This window comes from Diorhabda carinulata, chromosome 11 (assembly GCF_026250575.1).
Source record: "Diorhabda carinulata isolate Delta chromosome 11, icDioCari1.1, whole genome shotgun sequence".
NCBI lineage: Eukaryota > Metazoa > Arthropoda > Insecta > Coleoptera > Chrysomelidae > Diorhabda > Diorhabda carinulata.
In genome coordinates, this window is record NC_079470.1 from 12,474,758 (window position 1) to 12,495,823 (window position 21,066).

Consider the following 21,066-nt stretch of genomic DNA (forward strand, 5'->3'; position numbering starts at 1 on the left):
TCAAATATATTATACGTTTTGACTTGAACATTTTATTTATTTACGTACCCAAATTTAAACATTTGTTGGAAACAATAGTAAATAAGATATCAATCTTTTCGATATTATTGGCGGTCATTGAAGATCCGGTTTTACTTCATATTCTCAACCAAGAAGTTCATGATTGTTGGCGTCACATAACAATAGCTATTTGTGAAGCGAGTTGTATACATTATAAATAACTTTCACAATTTTTTATCAGAATTAACGAGAAACTGACGAAACTGTAGGTGAGTGTTCGCATTAGTAATTTTGTTGATGATGTAGTAAGTACAAATCTAATAATGAATATCTTTTAAAATAATTTTTAAAATTATGTGATTAGTTTTAAGTGAACGATGGAATATTTAGGCTACACTTTGACATTGACAAAGGGTAATTTAAAATTAGTTTTTACAGAGCAGTACTTGGATATATTAAATGTTTTTTAAAATCTGGTATTAATCTTTGAATATTCTCATATTTTTGATGAGCAATTATGATTTTTTATATGAAAAATAGTTATTTATGCAACAAGTGAGTAAAGTAATACTTTTTTTCACAATTAGGACGGCAATTCCTACGAGTTTTATACAAAATTTTTTCTACGTTCCACAAAACTTTAATCAATTTTTATTTTGTAATAGTAATATCAAAAGTACAACTGTGAGCATTATTAATTTGAAGTGAAGAAGAAGTTACAGTATTATTGGTACTTGAATTGGCAAAAATTCCATATTAAATCAAAGTAAATAGACATAGACTTACATTGGAATTTTTATAGGGTCAGGTTAAGTGTAAAATATTTATTTAAAAACGCCGTTATTAAAAAAAAACGTTTCAAACCTGATCCAAAGTTACAAGGATTGTCTAAAAAGTAGGGAAATATATTCCCACATATATTAAGATGAAATTAAAACCATTTTGGCCTATTAGTTTCTCCTTGACAATCTTTTAAGGGATTGTTTTTTGAAAACAGGAAATATTGAGTACTGAACTGTAGTTAAATATGCATTTATTTTAAAATAAAACAAACATTAAAAATTATGGGACATGGTCTCGAAGAAATAGGAAAAAAATTATCACATTTTTAGAAAAAAGACAAAATAAAATATGAAGAAAGTAAAAACTAAAAAATGAAATAAAAATAAGGAAACAGTAACAAAAAATAACATGACACGTGATCTCTAAAAATGTTTTAGGCTATTAAAGGTTTCAAAATATGAACGTACGTAGTGTCATCAAAGAGTTCTTACTTTAACATAAATAGAAAGGTCATAAATATATAAAAAAAACTGATTATTTATTAAAACATTCTCCCTTTATTTTCATACACCTTTCAGAACGTTTAATTTCATCGTCGCTGTTAAATGTCTTACTTTTTTATTCGATCTTTAGCCTTGCGATCTAAAAATAGTCGGACGGGGCCAGATCAGAGCTATACGGTGGGTGATCAATCTCTGTGAAGCCTCATTCGTGTGAAGTAGCCTTGGAAAGTGAAGCACCACGGTTGATTTTGCCTATGATATGACTTGCGCGTCATAATATTTAACCCAAAGCAATTTTTAATTACTCCGAATAAAAAACAGCCAGGGCTGATTTGCCACTTGTCTTAGATCTTTTTTTATATAAAAAAAATAAAAAAAATAGGTGACCCCCTTCTTTTTTATGACTTACTTTGGTCTAAGAAATGGATAATCCAGTGTTTTCAGTTTCAATCATTTCCTCAGGTGGAATAGTCTTTTAGACATTTACAAAAAGCGATTTTCGTAGCCTTGAACCTTGAATTTTTCAAAATACCGAATCAAAACGTATATATCTATGGTATACACACTATTCCAAATTTCGAATACCTCGTTTTCATAATTTATTACTGATAATATAATCTTTGATGTAAAATAAATGATGTCAGTTATTGAAAGTGGCTTGTAGTGGTAGGATTAGTTTTTTCATCTGTTTATGATTGTCATTGAAAGTTTTTCCAAAACTTTCAACTTCTAAATCTATCGTTTAATACAAGTTTTATTTTAGAAATGGAGCGGCTGGATTTAAAAAAATTAATTTGGATTTTATTACTAGTTTATTCAAGGTAAGTTCATTAAATATAATCTGTAGTACATTTCAAAGTAATCGATGATGTAATTTATTTATTTACATTCAATAATCATATAGTTTTTTATCATGATTCTGGATATCAAATATATGGAATGTAAAATCAAAGGTTGGAACGATGCATTCTCTTAAATTCGTAATAATAAAATACCTAGACACTTTTTAATATGAGTGTCGTTTTTTTTTCAACCTCCGATCGCTCCGAGTAGACTCTATGCGGGCAGAAGAAAGCGGTAGGCGACTGCGAAGCTCTCGCACTACACACTCCGTCATTGTGGACCTCCAGGTGTCAGTCGGCGTTGCGCTACAGCCACGTAAACATGTCCGCCATTACTGATGCTCCCGCCAACTACGAATTGCGAAGTGTGGCCATAGTGCAGCAGAAATCCATCGGAGACCAAATCTTGTTGTACTTATGGACAAAACTTGATCACGCAAGTGATGGTGTTGTGCGTGAATGGTGTCGAAAGTTTAAAGATGTAATGATGTGCATGATGAAGGGATCCAAGGACGCAAATCTGTCGTTTAAAATGACCTAGTTCAACGAATTGACAAAATGGTTAAAGAAAACCTCAGATTCACCATTACTGGCTTGTCTACGGAACTTCTAGAAGTTTCAAGGTCTGTTTTGTACTGTAATTGAATTGAAGATATGATGAGAGGCAGTTGCAGGAATTAGGAGCCAAATATCAGGGTATATGGTCAAACAAAAATGATCACAGGACGTTGTACTGTTGACAAAAGATTCCAGAAATATTGAGTGACAAGAGTTTAAGGAAGAAGAAGAATTTATCAATCGTCTGCTCTGCCTTGCTATGCTCTGCCATTCTAAATAAAATGTAATCCATATATTTAGATTATTTATCCGTTTATCGTTTTGGGATTGAAATAATTATTAATGTTTTAAATGAGCTCGAGAAAAGAAGGGCGTTGAATTCGAAACATTTTTTATTAAACAACTTTTTAAGGATTATAGGAATATCAAGATATGTTAATTATACACTTTCACGGTCGCCTGGTTTTTTGGCTCTAGAAAATCGAAAAATGGATGGATTTTAATGATCTTGCTCTCAAAATGTTCCATTTTACGGCGGATTTATAAAAAAAATTAGTAGAAATAGCTCGAATGAAAATTTCTCATAGTTTTACTGTTTTAAATCGTAAAAAAAAACGGTTTTGCAAAATAATCCTTTACAAAAAATTATGGTAATTACACACTTTCGCGGTCACCTGGTTTTTTGGTTAGGTTAGGTTAGGTTAGGTTAGTTAGGTTAGGTTGGCTCTAGAAAATCGAAAAATGGATGGATTTTAATGATCTTGGTCTCAAAAGGTTCCATTTTACGGCGGATTTATAAAAAAAGTTAGTAGAAATAACTGGAATGAAAATTTCTCATAGTTTTACTGTTTTAAATCGTAAAAAAAACGGTTTTGCAAAATAATCCTTTACAAAAAATTATGGTAATTATACACTTTCGCGGTCACCTGGTTTTTTGGTTAGGTTAGGTTAGGTTAGGTTAGGTTAGGTTGGCTCTAGAAAATCGAAAAATGGATGGATTTTAATGATCTTGGTCTCAAAAGGTTCCATTTTACGGCGGATTTATAAAAAAAGTTAGTAGAAATAGCTGGAATGAAAATTTCTCATAGTTTTACTGTTTTAAATTGTAAAAAAAAACGGTTTTGCAAAATAATCCTTTACAAAAAATTATGGTAATTACACACTTTCGCGGTCACCTGGTTTTTTGGTTAGGTTAGGTTAGGTTAGGTTAGGTTAGGTTGGCTCTAGAAAATCGAAAAATGGATGGATTTTAATGATCTTGGTCTCAAAAGGTTCCATTTTACGGCGGATTTATAAAAAAAGTTAGTAGAAATAACTGGAATGAAAATTTCTCATAGTTTTACTGTTTTAAATCGTAAAAAAAACGGTTTTGCAAAATAATCCTTTACAAAAATTATGGTAATTATACACTTTCGCGGTCACCTGGTTTTTTGGTTAGGTTAGGTTAGGTTAGGTTAGGTTGGCTCTAGAAAATCGAAAAATGGATGGATTTTAATGATCTTGGTCTCAAAAGGTTCCATTTTACGGCGGATTTATAAAAAAAGTTAGTAGAAATAACTGGAATGAAAATTTCTCATAGTTTTACTGTTTTAAATCGTAAAAAAAACGGTTTTGCAAAATAATCCTTTACAAAAAATTATGGTAATTACACACTTTCGCGGTCACCTGGTTTTTTGGTTAGGTTAGGTTAGGTTAGGTTAGGTTAGGTTGGCTCTAGAAAATCGAAAAATGGATGGATTTTAATGATCTTGGTCTCAAAAGGTTCCATTTTACGGCGGATTTATAAAAAAAGTTAGTAGAAATAACTGGAATGAAAATTTCTCATAGTTTTACTGTTTTAAATCGTAAAAAAAACGGTTTTGCAAAATAATCCTTTACAAAAATTATGGTAATTATACACTTTCGCGGTCACCTGGTTTTTTGGTTAGGTTAGGTTAGGTTAGGTTAGGTTGGCTCTAGAAAATCGAAAAATGGATGGATTTTAATGATCTTGGTCTCAAAAGGTTCCATTTTACGGCGGATTTATAAAAAAAGTTAGTAGAAATAACTGGAATGAAAATTTCTCATAGTTTTACTGTTTTAAATCGTAAAAAAAATGGTTTTGCAAAATAATCCTTTACAAAAAATTATGGTAATTATACACTTTCGCGGTCACCTGGTTTTTTGGTTAGGTTAGGTTAGGTTAGGTTAGGTTGGCTCTAGAAAATCGAAAAATGGATGGATTTTAATGATCTTGCTCTCAAAATGTTCCATTTTACGGCGGATTTATAAAAAAAATTAGTAGAAATAACTGGAATGAAAATTTCTCATAGTTTTACTGTTTTAAATCGTAAAAAAAACGGTTTTGCAAAATAATCCTTTACAAAAAATTATGGTAATTATACACTTTCGCGGTCACCTGGTTTTTTGGTTAGGTTAGGTTAGGTTAGGTTAGGTTGGCTCTAGAAAATCGAAAAATGGATGGATTTTAATAATCTTGGTCTCAAAATGTTCCATTTTACGGCGGATTTATAAAAAAAATACGAAAATTAAAAAAAATAAATATTTTTTACAGTTTCATGACTTTAAATGCAAAAAAAATGACTTTCTACATATAATCCTTTGTAACTGTTTCTGACGTCTTGGAATCAAGTTCGTATATTTTTTTTCGCAATTTACATAAAAAAATGAATATTTTGAAAAAAAAAAAGTTTTTCTACTATTTAAGGTTTAAAACTATTAAAAACCGCAAATTCAGCTACTACCCCCGTGTTTTTCATAAATTCGTCGTAAAATGGAACATTTTGAGACCAAAATTATAAAATTTATCTATTTTTCGATTTTTAATGGTCCAAAAACTATTAACATTGAAAAATATAGTTCGAAACTACTCACGAAAATTGATTGTTTTTCATCGATTCCATTTTAAGCTATAAAAACTGAAAAACTCATTCTTTTTGGATTTTTTTTTAAATTGTTTATTAATTTATGTAGAATACAAAAAAAATATAAGAATTTTATCTGATAATGAGATAATTTTTTGTAAAGGATTATTTTGCAAAACCGTTTTTTTTACGATTTAAAACAGTAAAACTATGAGAAATTTTCATTCCAGCTATTTCTACTAATTTTTTTTATAAAGCCGCCGTAAAATGGAACATTTTGAGACCAAGATCATTAAAATCCATCCATTTTTCGATTTTCTAGAGCCAAAAAACCAGGCGACCGTGAAAGTGTATAATTACCCAAGATATTTATTAATCCTTTAGCTATCTATCAATCTGAAGTGTCATCTTGTAGAACATTTCTCATATATCCATAACTTCAGCATATCAGCGATAAAAATAACTTGCCTTTAGTGCATCGTTTGTGTTTTTGATAAAAAAAAATATTTCGAACTTTAGAAAATGATTGAACACATAATACCATGGAAAAAACATATTTTCATAAAGGGGGTCGCGGTTTTTTTCTTAGTATTTATAATTGTTATAGCACCGTTATGTTATATTGTATTCCGTAGGCACAAATTAGAACCAGCCTATGACAAGCAAGTATTAATTTTACTATTTAAATTTTCATGATAATTTTTTCCTTATTTACAATATCCAGGTTTCTTCTATAATATATAGATCCCTGGAATACGATTGTTTCAGAAACAAATAGTTTCTAATTCTTAATATCCGACAACAAGATTTTATTGTTACTAATAACAATTTTTTTCAATCTATTCTATTATAATTGGATCGCCGAAATGTCATAGTTCCGAATGATGGAAGCGGCAACGTTGGAGAATAACAAGTTTTCTTTAATTTTTTTTGAGGTTAGGTCAGCATTTTCGATGGCGTAGAATCCATTTATCAGAATCCCAGATATTGGAAAATAGTGATTTCTACCAAAAAGTGAACTGGTTTACCTCCATAGACTTAAGAATCGTCGGTTTCCTCAAAATACCCATTAACTGCCGACATTATCTCTTCATGTTTGGAAAATCTTTGTCCACCAAGCTTTTTTTTTAGTCTGGGAACAGAAAATAATCCGAGGAGGCTAAATATGGTGATTAGGACCATGACAATAACGGATATATGATCTGGTGTATTGTCTTGTTGAAACAACACTTTCTTCTTAGCCAAATGCGGCCGTTTTGCTTAAATTCTTCGCTCAAACGTTACAATAAGTTCGCATAATACATACAGTTGATAATTTTTTCTTTTTAAAGATATTCAATGAGAATTATCCCACGCGCTTCCCAAAAAACCAACGCCATGACCTTGCCTGCAGATGGAACGGTCTTTTTTGGAGCCGCTTCTCCCTTGTTTTGTCCATTGTTTTGATTGTTCTTTTGTTTCGGGTATGAAGTGATGGACCCACGTTTCATTCTTAGTTAGGAAACGGCTCAAAAATTCAGCTTTTCAGCCAAACACTCGATGGAAACATCTTCACGATGCTGCTTTTGTCCCATTGTAAACAAACGCGGCAGCCATCTTGCGCAGAGCTTCCTCATGTTCAAGTTTTCAGTTACTATGCGATGTACTGCACTTTTTTAAATACCTACTATGTCTACTAGCCCGCGCTCTTTCAATCGACGATCATCCAGTACCGTTTTGTAGATTTTCTTCGACATTTTGGGAGTCGTCACCTCATTTGGTTCAACCACTGCGTTTGCAGCTCTAGTTCAGGCCAGGTACTTCTGGAACCTTCCTCGTACAGTTAGAAAGAAGTCAATAATAATTGTTTTCATTCTATTTACATTCGAATATGGATTTGTCTCTTGTTGTTTAGCAGACCAAGGAAATAATCCATTTTCTGGTTAGGTTAGGTTCATTGTAGTTTAGGTTAGGTTAGGTTAGGTTTTTATAATCAAAAGGAACCAGTAGTTTGTTTTAATTCCTAACTTTAGTTCATATAGTCCAATTATTAATTAGGCACTTAGATAAATGAATTCTGCGTTAACGAAAACGTTGTATTAAAGTATTTTTATTATGATTCTAAACAGGGAAGATACGAAAGACAGTTTAGTATTAAAACACAAATAAATCTTTCACGCGCTGATCAACCATTTTTGTGATGATTCTAGCACGGCCTTGAATTCAGTTTGGAAATGGGAATGTGAACAAAATTCGTGTCAGAAGAAGCGGATTTCAAATAACGATTCAGCGGCACTCAGTCTACCCGCTTGTAGATTATTTTGCGCGGATAGCGCGGCGCTGTGGCCAAAACCTACGGGGGATTTCACAATGGGAAGTCTTCTAACCAAAATTAACATCAATAGCATAGATGTTATTTCTAATGCTTCCGAAACTCCTATTTTTGATTTGGTAACCGGAGCTGTGAAGGAATTTAGAGCAGATATTCAGGTAACTTCCATTATCAATAACTAATCTTTGCCTTTCATTTAATTTTCCTTCGTCTTTACTTTTTATTTTTAAAACGAATTTTAAGTTTAAATAATTTGGAATTACCCCCTGTATATGCTCAAGGAAAAACAAATGGTAACAACCTTGTAAAATACATTGTATGATGCTCTTCATGATTAATAAAATTAGGTTAGAGTTTCAATTGATTTAAATGAATAATAATTTCGCAGGCTTCTATTAAAGGAACAGTAAAATCTGGTGGAAAATCTGTGTTGGTATCCCTGAATATTGCTAACACGTCTTTGAACCGATTAACGTTAGAAACGATCGAAAGTTATTCTTTATTTATTACGGAAACTAACTATTCAACTATTGACGTACGTATAATTGCTAATAACTATTTTGGAGCTAGACATGGTTTACAAACATTATCCCAGTTGATTATTTTTGACGATTTGAGAGACGAACTACAAATTCCAACGTAAGTATCACATCGTGAGGATGATAAATAAATTGAAAATTCAGTCATAACCGTCTCTACATCTATTTGTAAACCAAAAAACTGTAAAACGAGATTACATCGATTTTAAGGTTCGTATAACATATTGAAGATGTCGCCTCTGTATATTTGAAAGTACATTGACGTGATAGAAACAGTGTGGTCACGTGAGAGTGGCCGCCATGTTTAATCCAGATCCGTTTCATTGTGCATTGCCTTATATTTGTTCTTGTCATAATAACGCTTAAAAAATTTCTATTCTAATTTCTTTTATCAAGATTTTATAAGCGTTATTTTGAAAAGAAAATTGGTAAGTCAATGCTAAATCAACCGAATTTGGTTTAAACATGGCAGCCACTCTCACGTGACAACACTGTCTTTGAAAATAAAGACTGAGTTGAAATTTTGATGCAACTAAAGTTGCTGTTAATTTGTTACGTATTTTATATATTCATAACCTATAATTTTGAAACGAAAATATAAGAAAATTAATTATTTAGAATACAACTTGAACAAATTTAACGAAAAAATTCTGTGAGACATTACGTAAATGTCAAATGGTTTCCAATGACGTAAATGTCAATGTCAAATGGTTCATATGGGTTGAATCGTAAATATTTCCAAGAATGGGTATCGCATAGGCGGTTAGGTTCTAACATAGACCTTTCTCAATTCCAAATGGAATGTTTTCAGTACAATCCTCATAATCATGGTCATAAACCAAACCTAGTTTATAAGGAAAAGACGAGCCGAGTTTTGGATTGGTTAGATCATTGAATTGTGAGAAGGAAATCTAAATATAAGAGGTCCTAGAAAAACCTGGAACAACGTTTTAATTTTTGGAAAATCAAATGCGGCCGTTTGTGCTCGATTTCTTCGCCCAAACGTTTGATCTGAAGTGATGGACCCTCGTTTCATCCATGGTTATGAAACGGTCCAAAAATTCGACTTTATTTCTGTAAAACTTAACCAAACACTCGAAGGAAACATCTCGTTGGTCTACCATTGCAGTCTCACCCAGTGTAGAATCTAGTTCAGCTTTTATATTGGTTGAGCTAAGACCTTTTCAATGTTTACAAATTTACCGGATACTTTCCCTATTAATGGCTGCCAAACAAATACTAAACAACGCGGCGTCTTCAAAATTGAAACATGATGAATGCTACTACAGCCATCTCTAGGCCAGGTCAGGAAACTTTGAAAAGATAATGGTAAAAATAGTGATTCATTCTGTAGATTAATAATTTTGTACTCCTCAAGTAACTTGATTGATGATTTTTTATTAGTTCAAGACCATTTTAAAACAACTTTTTTACTTTTTAGACCTTTTTATGCGTTTTTCTTTTTTATAGAGAAGTTGTTATAACGGATAAACCTGCGTACCCCCATCGTGGTTTGTTATTAGATACGTCGAGAAATTATATAACTGTAGACGCGATAAAAAAAACCATAAAAGCTATGGGTGCTTCTAAGCTCAATACATTCCACTGGCATATAACAGATTCTCAAAGTTTTCCCTATTACTCTAAATCCCATCCGGAGCTATCTAAATTAGGAGCATATTCACCGTCTAAGATCTACAGCTTAACTGATGTTAAAGACATAGTAAATTACGGAAAACTTAGAGGTGTCAAAGTTATACCCGAATTTGATGCACCTGCTCATGTCGGCGAGGGATGGCAAGATACTGAATTTGTAGTTTGCTTCAATGCACAACCGTGGCAGTCTTATTGCGTCGAACCCCCTTGCGGACAATTTGATCCCACACAAGATAAATTATACGATTTAATTGAAGGTTAGTTCCGATTAAACCATTTATAGAAATGGAAAACAAAACGATTACCTCATCCTTTTAGATATATATGGTGATATGCTGGAACAATTTGATCCTGATATATTTCACATGGGAGGAGATGAAGTTAAATTTGATTGTTGGAAGGAAACGCCAAGAATTGTCGAATGGATGGTCAACAAGGGATGGAATTCCACGGATCCAGAAAAAGATTACGTGAAACTTTGGAATTATTTCCAGAAAAACGCATTGGAGAGGTTGTATAGGAAAGCAGGTGGGTTTATTTTTTATTTGGGTGATAGTTCATCCCTCTTAAGATAATAAGGGAGCCGGAAATATGAGGATTGGGGGCAATTATACCAAACCGCATCACAAAATTGCGAAAACAATCAAGTCCTATCAATTTTTTTAGGAAGAAAAATACCAGCCATAATGTGGACCAGTCATCTTACTCAACCGGAATATTTATTGGAATCTCTCCCAAAGGAAAACTACATTATCCAAGTTTGGACATTGGCTAACGATTCCCAAATCAATAATTTGTTAGATAATGGATACAATATTATTTTGAGTAACTACGACGGTCTTTATTTAGATTGCGGTTTCGCTGGTTGGGTACAAGACGGAAATAATTGGTGTTCGCCTTACATTGGTTGGCAAAAAGTCTATGAAAATAAACCAGAAAGAATAGCTGGTAAGATCTTCAAATTTTTCTTTATTCGGTGATGTAAAGCGGATGTTGTAGGTCACAAAGTGAATCAAGTGCTTGGCGCAGAAGCGGCTCTATGGACAGAACAAGCAGATTCGGCGTCAATAGATACTAAATTATGGCCTAGAGCAGCAGCTATGGCCGAAGTACTATGGAGTAAACCAGCAACAGGCTGGGAAGCTGCGGAAGAAAGATTTTTAGTTCACAGAGATAGACTGCTCGATATTGGAATCAATACCGATACTATTGAACCTGAATGGTGTATGCAAAATGAGGAAAATTGTAGGATTGGTTCTAGTTTTAACATACCATCGAATGATTTGTGAGAAATTGAAGGATACGAGGATTTAAATTAAAACAAATATATTGAAATGATAGTTACTCATAACTAATTTGGATTTTTGTACGTTTTTTAATGTTGAATATGCGAGTTTTGAGTCCACTGAAAGTTTTTGTAAATCATAAATGTTGGAAAAATTGTATTTGAGAGATTATTGATTAGATGGTAAATACTCTTATTTTTATATTTATCTGTTAAAGAAATATATTTATTAGGAAGCTGTAAAGAAAATTGGAATGTTTTCGAAGTATGGTAAGTTACACAAAAAATTAATTATTAGGATATAACGTTAACAATAACTACTTTATACCAATCGGTTTGTTTTGTTTGATATCCTACATTATATTCACTCTTGACATATTCTAGAACATTGTAGGATAACCTAATAGTCAACTTCTTCTGGAAGCATCCTGAACGTACTTCAATAGATGCAACTACAAACTTGAGTTTTGAAAGTGCCTTTTTACAATTGCTCCACTAGATTTGTAGCACTATTCAAATAAAAAGAAAGCAGTAAAAGTTGCCTACCTTGAAGGTTATTCATCAATTGTGAATAATATCGAAGCAAACGATGAAAATACTAACGAAATAAAACTCTAATTTGGGTGTTTCTATTCTTTGTATTTAAGATAAAAATTAGACCTAATTTAACAAATCAAAATTACCACTTTTTTTATTGACAAAAAACGAATTTTTATATAACAATTGAATCATTTGGAAATCCATACAAAGAAAATGAAGATATGGAATCCTAACCTAACATAACCTAAACAAGTTTTAATGATCTGTAAAAACTGTTCAAATTACGATATTTAATTCATTTTAAATTGTTCGTTATTGTATGCACAGGTTCGGTTCCATCTCTCTAATATCCTTCAAAACTGCATCTAATCATTTTTTCTTTGGTCTCTCCATTCTCCAATACCTAGTCGTTTTTGCAAATCTCTTTCCCGACTCTTTCGGCTTTTATGTATCTTTTTATTGATGGGTATTTATACAAATCTTTCAGCCCTTCTTCTCCATAGTCTTTCACTTGTTTTTATCCACCAATAACTTTCCTCTTCCTCTTCCATATAACCAGTTTTGTTTCTTCAACCTTGGTTTTACTTTCTTCGCCTATTCTCTTTTTATATCTATCCGCTCTTCATTTTTATTTGACAGTGTTGCTTCCAATTCACAATTTTTTTCTATCTTATATTTTTTGTCCTTTCCCTCTTTAGTCTATATTCGTTTTTACCTATTTTTGTCTTAGCACCAAACATTTTAATTTTCTCTTGGTTCATTATTAATCCATAATTTTTTGCAGCCTATTTTAATTTACAAATCGCTCTTTCCATTTCTTTTTTTGGTTTCCATGAGCAGTTATTTGCTACCTCATGAGCTTTCCCAATCACCAGATTAAAAGCCACTCTGGATATTGGATTTCCTTGCTTTAATCCAATTTCAACACTAAATTTGACTGATACAAGTAGTTACCCTGCTATGTGAGTTATCTAATGTCATCATGACTAACTTCACAAGTAGATTTTATGTCTGTCACTTTGTCATAAGCCTATTTAGAATCTATAAACATTATGTGAAAGCCTATTTCCCTCATAGCTTTCATCCATGATCGTCTTAATGGTAAAACAAAACAAAATAAAAAAGGATTTATAGAAAATATTGATTTTTTCCATTTTACATGCTGAATACACTGTTTATACCACGACTACATCAACAGTTTCGATTACACTGTCTGACGCGCGTTTCGATCACCAAGTTATCGTCTTCAGAGACTGAGTGCAATCCACTTAAATTTGATTAATCCTAAAATTCATCAGAATGTCTTGTCAAATGATACTAATATGTTTTAAGTATGTGTAATCCATTTAAAAGATAGTGTCACTTAAATCTCAAGTGCTGCAGATGTATTACTATTGAAAAATGATGTAATTATACTAATAATACATAATTATTTACTGAATAAATGATACTTATTTTTTTTTTCGTTTCTTTTTTCGTTAATCCCTTTGACAAATCCTAACAACTTGATACTTGGTGATTAAAAAAGATATTTCTGTAGATATAATCATGAAAAGTTTGACTTAGTTTTTCTCTCCGGGCAGTATCAGAACAAGGATTAGTCTTCCGGTATTCCAACCCTTCTGGTACGGCATCGATTTACGCCCCGGTATACCTGTAAGCAGACATGATGGACATCCTGGCTTCGCTTACCTTATATGCAGCGGTATTACCTTCTTCTGCTGCTACCTCAACACTCAATGAAGGCATTCAAGAATTTCTGGTGAAAATAGATTCTCTAGAGGACGCGATTTTGAGTACACCACGCCACGTCCTGGTAGCTAGAGACTTCAACGATTGATCCAAATTTTCGAGGCAGATATATAACGGTTATAGAGGATGGAATGATTAGGATAGATGTCAATACATTCGTAGCCGAAATTAGGAAAGAAATACGTGAAGATGCCACCATTGGCGAGGGAGAATCGAAAGCACTTTCTGAGATAACGATGGATTTGTACGATAAAAAATAGCAAAATTCGTGCCAGCAAGATCGAAAAGGAACGTGGACGAATACCACGCGTGCAACCTTGGATAGGAAGGCACCAAGACGAATACAATTTACCCATACTGCGTTATAGAGGATGATGCTGTTTCCCTATTAAAAAAGCTTGACCTAGAGCGATTTAAGCGAGAAAAAGGAAGTAATGGGCAAGAAGGAACCTAATCCGAAGTAATGTCTTATGTCCAGGTTGATGTTTGGAAGTCCAAGATCCTGCGGGTGGATGCATTTAATTAAAACAAAAATTCGAATCTTATGAACATTTTATTTTTGTAATTTTCATAGGTAAACCGACATCGGATGTAAGTAGGAAGGTTTTTCTATCGAATTTAATTGGATTCGGAGTTTCTTGACACATTTCGACTTTGAAATTTTTAATAATGTTAACAAGAGCAACTTGCATGCTCAATTTACCGAATCGTTCTCCTGAAATAAAAGTTTATGTACGTTTTCGAGCATCCAAATTGTTTCTTCGACATCTTGATGAATCTTACCTATGCAGTTTCTCGGACCTCCTCCAAATGGCAAATGAATTTCGTTCATATTTGAATTCTTGTAAGCAAACCTTTCTGGGTCATATTTTGATGGTTCAGGAAAATAATTTGGATCCATGTGTAGCCCATACATAGGAATCATTATCCCCCTCCCTTTCTCAATTTGTATATCTGTGCCAGGTATAGTGTAGTCCAGTGTACATACCCTATCCAAGTATGGTAACACAGGATATTTCCTCAAAGTTTCTAAAGAAAATAAAGATGAAGATTTACTTTCATAATTAGTCCGGTTAAATAAACAATTACCATTTATACACATATCCAAGTAACGCATTTCTTTCAACGATTCCATAGTGATGCCACCAAATTTTTCTACGACTTCATTGATTTCAGTTCTCAATCTACGTTGAGCTTCTTCATTAACACAAAGTTCGTAAAGAGTAAATGAAATTGTGGCACTCGTAGTTTCGAAACTAGCCACAAAAAATTGAAATGCAGATGCTGCTAATTTATTTTCATCTGAAATTGGACATCTTAGGATGATAATTGAACAAAATAATTTTTATAACATCTAGAGAGATCTGCATTGAGCATTTGGTTTTATTTCTTGCTGATATGTATTGTAGTAAGATCACTTAGGAGCAAACTTTGAGCCTGCGCCTGCGTTTAACTGATTGACCAGTAAAATTATTTTGAAATCTTTGAAGGATTGCTACGTTTGAACCACTGGCAGTCAGCCAATTGCGCTGCACGTGATGAATCGACACCAAAGCGTGGAAAGATGCAAAAGTAGGTTGGGAAGGTGAAGATATCAATGTTTTGGCATGCGCATGCTATTCATCATCTATCTTAGAAAGGAAAAAATGAAAACTATGGTAAATTTGCATGACCCCCAGCGACCTCAAGAGGATGTTCAATGAACAGAAATTATACGCCGATTATCGTTTATTTCGAGCACTCTGGAAGTTTTAATTTACGACCAAGAAGCAAATACATTTGCTTTAGTTCAATAACAAGTTGATTGCGCTTTGTAAATGTATGTTTCTTCCACATGAAGCTTCTGTCTTGATGAATACCAATTACTGGGGGACATGGATTTCTACGCAATGCCAATATCACAAATTTGAATTAGTTAGCGACTTTTTTCTGTTTTCTAACCTTAAAGTTTACATGCAGGACAGATATTATCATCTGTTCTGTTCCTATTTACCTTCTTTTCCAGTGCTTTTTCCATTATTTTGTAGATGATACCATAAAAGCGTTCGGGTACCATGAAGAGCTTGTCTGCCCCTACTTGAGCGAGCTTATTTGGAACTTAGAACTCTAATGGCTGCTTGACTATCGAACAGGATGATGATCTGGGGTTTGGGATAGTTCCTCCCTATATTGAAATGGATACATTTTTAATTGCATTAATTTATTCTTGGAAAATGTTTGGTGTGTTGGTTCTGGGCCTTTACAATCCTATTCCAGTTCCGTCTGCTGTTTTTGATCCATTCGTATACCATTTAATGGCATTTCCATTTATTCCCTGTATGGTGTTTAGATCCCATTTGGTTTTACAGTTTAGTATCGAGATGTGATTAGGAGTAATCAAATGAATATAGAAACGGAGATCATAACATGGTTACATAGATCACAAGATGGAGGTTTGGTGATGATAACATTTGAAGATTTTACTTACCTATATCTTCAGATTTCTCATTTTTTCTCATATCATTGAGAATATCTATCAGATCGTTGCATCTATAACTATCGTTTCTATTATACAGTGTATCTAAAAATACACTTTTGAAATAACGTACACTTGGTTGATAGAAAAAACATAGTTTCAATTTTTGGGTCCAACTGGGTTTGAAAACATGTATTAATTGACTAATGGCATTCCTTAAGGAGTTTTCGAATAATTTTCTTCCAGCTTCTCTGAAAACGGGCATTTTTTGGACAAAACTTCCAGCTTCGATACCTTGAAATCACAAAATTTCAGGTGGAATATGTCGTTTGTATATAAAAACAAATAAATCCAAAATATGTTCAGATCGGTAATAGAAAAAATTATAAAAATTGTCAGATACATATGCACGAAACTTACCAAAAGCACATCTCGCTATAGCATCCGTGGTAAATTTAGCAGTAATTTCCTTAGCTTCTATAACACCTTGATTTTCATTTAAAAACTGTACCAAATCATCAACTATAGCTTCAAGTAGAGGAACCATCGATTTCAATTTAGAAATTGTAAAAACCGGGGATAGTTTCGCTCTTGTCGATTTCCATTCTGTATATTTTTGAAAAAACAACATATTCTTTTGAATTTCATCATGAGAAATACCGATGTATCTGCTAGAAAAATGATGGAAGTCTTCGATCAGCACATTTTTGATCAAATCCGGGTCTTTGATCACCAGAATCGGTTCGTCGAAAATATAGATTCCGAAGAATCTTTCGTCAATTTGATCGTAATAATGTTTGAGAAGTTCCGCTACAGTCGTTCGAAATAATATTAGATCCAAAATGTGACCAACTATAGGGGAAGTTTTTGGGGTAAATATACCCTTAGTTTCCCAATATTTGTGCGCTTGAGAAATATATAAGTTCAGAAGAAAGATACCGGTACCAATAACGGTTATTATTGAAATTAGCCATGATAAAATCACCACCATCATCTGCAGAAATATATGAAGGATATAATAATAATAAGTTTATAGTCCCAGTAAATTAGTTATAAAAATTAAATTAAACCTTCTTTCGTGGAAAATTGATTCAGTACGGAAATATTTCTCTGTTCGAAAACTGTACAACCGAGATCAGTCTCGCCGATTTTATCCCATTTGGTAACTCATGGCCCCCACGTTTGATTGCGGAATCTGTAACCAGGATTAGGTTTGTGCCCCCCTGAGCTAAAGGGTTCAAATTTAATGGAGAAATAGTTATTAAATTAAACCTTCTTTCGTGGAAAATTCATTCGGCACGGAAATATTTCTCTGTTCGAAAACTGTACAACCGAGATCAGTCTCGCCGATTTTATCCCATTTGGTAACTCATAGCCCCCCCGTTTGATTGCGGAATCTGTAACCAGGATTAGGTTTGTGCCCCCCTGAGCTACAGGGTTTAAATTTAATGGAGAAATAGTTATTAAATTAAACCTTCTTTCGTGGAAAATTCATTCGGTACCGAAATATTTCTTTGTTCGAAAACTGTACAACCGAGATCAGTCTCGCCGATTTTATCCCATTTGGTAACTCATGGCCCCCACGTTTGATTGCGGAATCTGTAACCAGGATTAGGTTTGTGCCCCCCTGAGCTAAAGGGTTCAAATTTAATGGAGAAATAGTTATTAAATTAAACCTTCTTTCGTGGAAAATTCATTCGGTACGGAAATATTTCTCTGTTCGAAAACTGTACAACCGAGATCAGTCTCGCCGATTTTATCCCATTTGGTAACTCATGGCCCCCCCGTTTGATTGCGGAATCTGTAACCAGGATTAGGTTTGTGCCCCCCTGAGCTAAAGGGTTCAAATTTAATGGAGAAATAGTTATTAAATTAAACCTTCTTTCGTGGAAAATTCATTCGGTACCGAAATATTTCTCTGTTCGAAAACTGTACAACCGAGATCAGTCTCGCCGATTTTATCCCATTTGGTAACTCATGGTCCCCACGTTTGATTGCGGAATCTGTAACCAGGATTAGGTTTGTGCCCCCCTGAGCTAAAGGGTTCAAATTTAATGGAGAAATAGTTATTAAATTAAACCTTCTTTCGTGGAAAATTCATTCGGTACCGAAATATTTCTCTGTTCGAAAACTGTACAACCGAGATCAGTCTCGCCGATTTTATCCCATTTGGTAACTCATGGCCCCCCCGTTTGATTGCGGAATCTGTAACCAGGATTAGGTTTGTGCCCCCCTGAGCTAAAGGGTTCAAATTTAATGGAGAAATAGTTATTAAATTAAACCTTCTTTCGTGGAAAATTCATTCGGTACCGAAATATTTCTTTGTTCGAAAACTGTACAACCGAGATCAGTCTCGCCGATTTTATCCCATTTGGTAACTCATGGCCCCCACGTTTGATTGCGGAATCTGTAACCAGGATTAGGTTTGTGCCCCCCTGAGCTAAAGGGTTTAAATTTAATGGAGGAATAGTTATTAAATTGAACCTTCTTTCGTGGAAAATTCATTCGGTACCGAAATATTTCTTTGTTCGAAAACTGTACAACCGAGATCAGTCTCGCCGATTTTATCCCATTTGGTAACTCATGGCCCCCCCCGTTTGATTGCGGAATCTGTAACCAGGATCAGGTTTGGGCTCCCCCTGAGCTAAAGGGTTCAAATTTAATGGAGAAATAGTTATTAAATTAAACCTTCTTTCGCGGAAAATTTATTCAGTACATAAATATTTCTTTGTTCGAAGACTGTACAACCATTAGACGAAGTGCTCTATGTCCCCCGATCAGGCTCGATGTTTTTATCCTATTTCGTAACTCATGGCTCCCACATTTGATTGCGGAATCTGTAACCAGGATCAAGCTCGAGCCCCCCTTTATGTTTTCGTGCTACGGGTATGCTATGTTTCAAAAACTAAATTGTAGAGGGAGTGTGTGGGGCCCGAGCAGGCGTTGTATGCAAACATTGCAAATAGTACGTACTAACCAAATTAAATAGTAACTAATCTAGAATCTAAAATTTTCATTAATTTACGAAACTGTCATAATTATATATTTATATTTAATATAATAGGATAAAATATTCTGTAATAAATCAAAAAATTAGATTAAAAGAGGACTAGGTTCCGTGGGCCCCGACCCTGTGACTAAAATTGCAGCAGCCCCATCCTTGTGGGGGCCATGTTGTAATTGGGTCGTTTTCTATTAAATGGGAAGTGGAGTGGACGTCGAGAAGGTGAAAAACGAAACGATATTACTAAAGGTTACAACTACAGAGTGTTTTTTCAAAATTATACACTCGAAAATTATAAATTCTACAGGGGCGGCTCACGCCTAATGGTTATCAATCCGTAACTTTTATAAGGACAATCTATACAATCTAAATATAGCAAAAAGGAATATTCTAGTAGCAACAATTTTTGTTTTCTGTTAATAATCATATTCTCCAAGTTTCAACTACGCGACTCAGAAAATTGTCCTTTAATAGAGCAAATCCACACAACATTGTAATTTAATTTATCCGTCTGTGTTAGTTTATAAAAATGGTAATAATACGTATTATTACCTTCAAATAGTTATGGCGGAATAGATATGAATACGTTAGTTGCTCAGGATGCTAGGGATGCGATGGTTCAATCCTTAGTATTCTAATCTATCACTTCACTAAAAGATTTCTAAACGATATAATCAAACTGAAGTAGTACGTTTATCTATTTGCTCGAGATAACCTTGATATTGGTTCTCGCAAACATTTTGTGATTATAACTGGCATTAAAAACCAAATGCAAAAATTTATGTCGATTCAGTCAACGATAAAACTGTAACCTCTGACCCTGTAAATGGATAGTGTGTCATGTGTTGGGGAAAAGCTGGTTCAAATAAATTATTATTAGAATATCAGTAAATATCAGTAAATTATTAGATGATATCGATTCGATTTCAATTGGCAAGTGATTGTGCATTTTTTTGCATGTAACCACCCGTACCTCAGAAGGAAAGGGCATATCGGAGATGCGACTCAATAAGGACATTAAGGATATTACGGAGATGGATAAGTTCAGTTCTTTGGAAACTAATCTCAGTGCAAAGCAGGAAAAACTTAATTTTTTAGATAAGGCGACGATATGTAATTCCCATTTCAAGGAATTGTCCGAAACAACCCCTAACAATTTTACAGATTTAAATTTGAGACAGAAAAGATTAAAATAGACTTAGTTTACCACTGATGTCTAGAAGCAACAAAATAGGGTCTAGTACTAAGCCTTGGGGCACTCCACATTCTATTGGCTTGCAAGATGACAACGTTGTATCAACCCTTACAAGCTGACTTCCGTTGATAAGCTATGACTTAAATCACACAAGAGGTGTTCCCCTGAAACCGTCGTACTGCAATTTGTTGATTAGAATATTATGATTAACACAATCGAAAGCTTCAGAAAAATCATGGGTAGTGAAGGGGGTTTAGGCTAGAGTAGACATTATTTAGGAGGGAGAATATAGCGTCAATTGTGCCCAAATTGATTGGTAGGAAGTATTTTATATTTAAACAGAAATGATAAAAGCCTCTTGTTAACCAATCTTTCTATGATCTTAAATAACGTGGGAAGCAGTGCAATTGGGCGATAATTCGACGCTTGTTTTTCATCTCCTCCTTTGTGAGGAGTACTGCGACGCTAAAACTACGGGCACAAAGAAGAAACTGTGTAAGTTAGCATCAGCATCAAGGAGATATGAAAGCGGATCATGAGAAGGAGTTATAGAATTTGATAAATTAAGCTAGATGTAGAAGCCTTATTCTGTAGTTTCTTTAGAAACATTACGAGAATTGGCAAGTCTCCTATCTTTGGCAGCTTTTATTGGTCGCAAACATTTTCGTGCGATGTTTATCTATGATTTTCCACGTGGATTAAACCAACCGATCAGCTCGCTTCGACTTTTGGTGATGAATCGGCTGTTGTGCCAGAAAACCTCAGTCCTGTAAGTAAAT

General features: G+C 33.8%; 2 protein-coding genes across 5 annotated transcripts; one reads left to right on the forward strand and one right to left on the reverse strand.

The window, feature by feature from the left end:
• Nucleotides 1–251: 251 nt before the first annotated feature.
• LOC130899235 (chitooligosaccharidolytic beta-N-acetylglucosaminidase) lies at nt 252–13,341 on the forward strand. 4 transcript variants are annotated; one of them, XM_057809008.1, is made up of 8 exons: nt 252–269; nt 2,050–2,107; nt 7,740–8,019; nt 8,250–8,500; nt 9,871–10,313; nt 10,375–10,584; nt 10,723–11,004; nt 11,056–13,341. In XM_057809008.1, exons 2-8 carry the CDS (start codon nt 2,052–2,054, stop codon nt 11,343–11,345), a joined length of 1,812 nt encoding a protein of 603 aa, XP_057664991.1. In that variant the 5' UTR covers nt 252–269; nt 2,050–2,051; the 3' UTR covers nt 11,346–13,341. The 4 variants fall into 4 exon arrangements, with proteins under 4 accessions (XP_057664991.1, XP_057664990.1, XP_057664989.1 ...); XM_057809007.1 differs by having other exon boundaries at nt 257–305; XM_057809006.1 differs by lacking the exon at nt 252–269 and adding an exon at nt 272–414.
• An 826-nt stretch (nt 13,342–14,167) lies between these two features.
• Nucleotides 14,168–19,865, reverse strand: LOC130899236 (cytochrome P450 6k1-like). Its single transcript, XM_057809009.1, has 6 exons — nt 19,645–19,865; nt 16,509–17,082; nt 16,101–16,382; nt 14,723–14,935; nt 14,417–14,662; nt 14,168–14,348 (listed from the first exon to the last, which is right to left on the reverse strand). Exons 2-6 carry the CDS (start codon nt 17,080–17,082, stop codon nt 14,176–14,178), a joined length of 1,488 nt encoding a protein of 495 aa, XP_057664992.1. The 5' UTR covers nt 19,645–19,865; the 3' UTR covers nt 14,168–14,175.
• Nucleotides 19,866–21,066: the final 1,201 nt, after the last annotated feature.

Excerpts from the sequence above, each read along its gene's own strand:
- LOC130899235 (XM_057809005.1), top strand. The coding sequence starts at position 6,073 with ATGATTGAACACATAATACCATGGAAAAAACATATTTTCATAAAGGGG. Across the intron at positions 10,585-10,722 it reads GAGGTTGTATAGGAAAGCAG|GAAGAAAAATACCAGCCATA; the intron begins GTGGGTTTATTT and ends CAATTTTTTTAG. Across the intron at positions 11,005-11,055 it reads TAAACCAGAAAGAATAGCTG|GTCACAAAGTGAATCAAGTG; the intron begins GTAAGATCTTCA and ends CGGATGTTGTAG.
- LOC130899236 (XM_057809009.1), bottom strand. The coding sequence starts at position 17,082 with ATGATGGTGGTGATTTTATCATGGCTAATTTCAATAATAACCGTTATT. Across the intron at positions 16,383-16,508 it reads TATAGCGAGATGTGCTTTTG|GTATCGAAGCTGGAAGTTTT; the intron begins GTAAGTTTCGTG and ends TGTGATTTCAAG. Across the intron at positions 14,936-16,100 it reads TGAGAAATCTGAAGATATAG|ATGAAAATAAATTAGCAGCA; the intron begins GTAAGTAAAATC and ends GTCCAATTTCAG.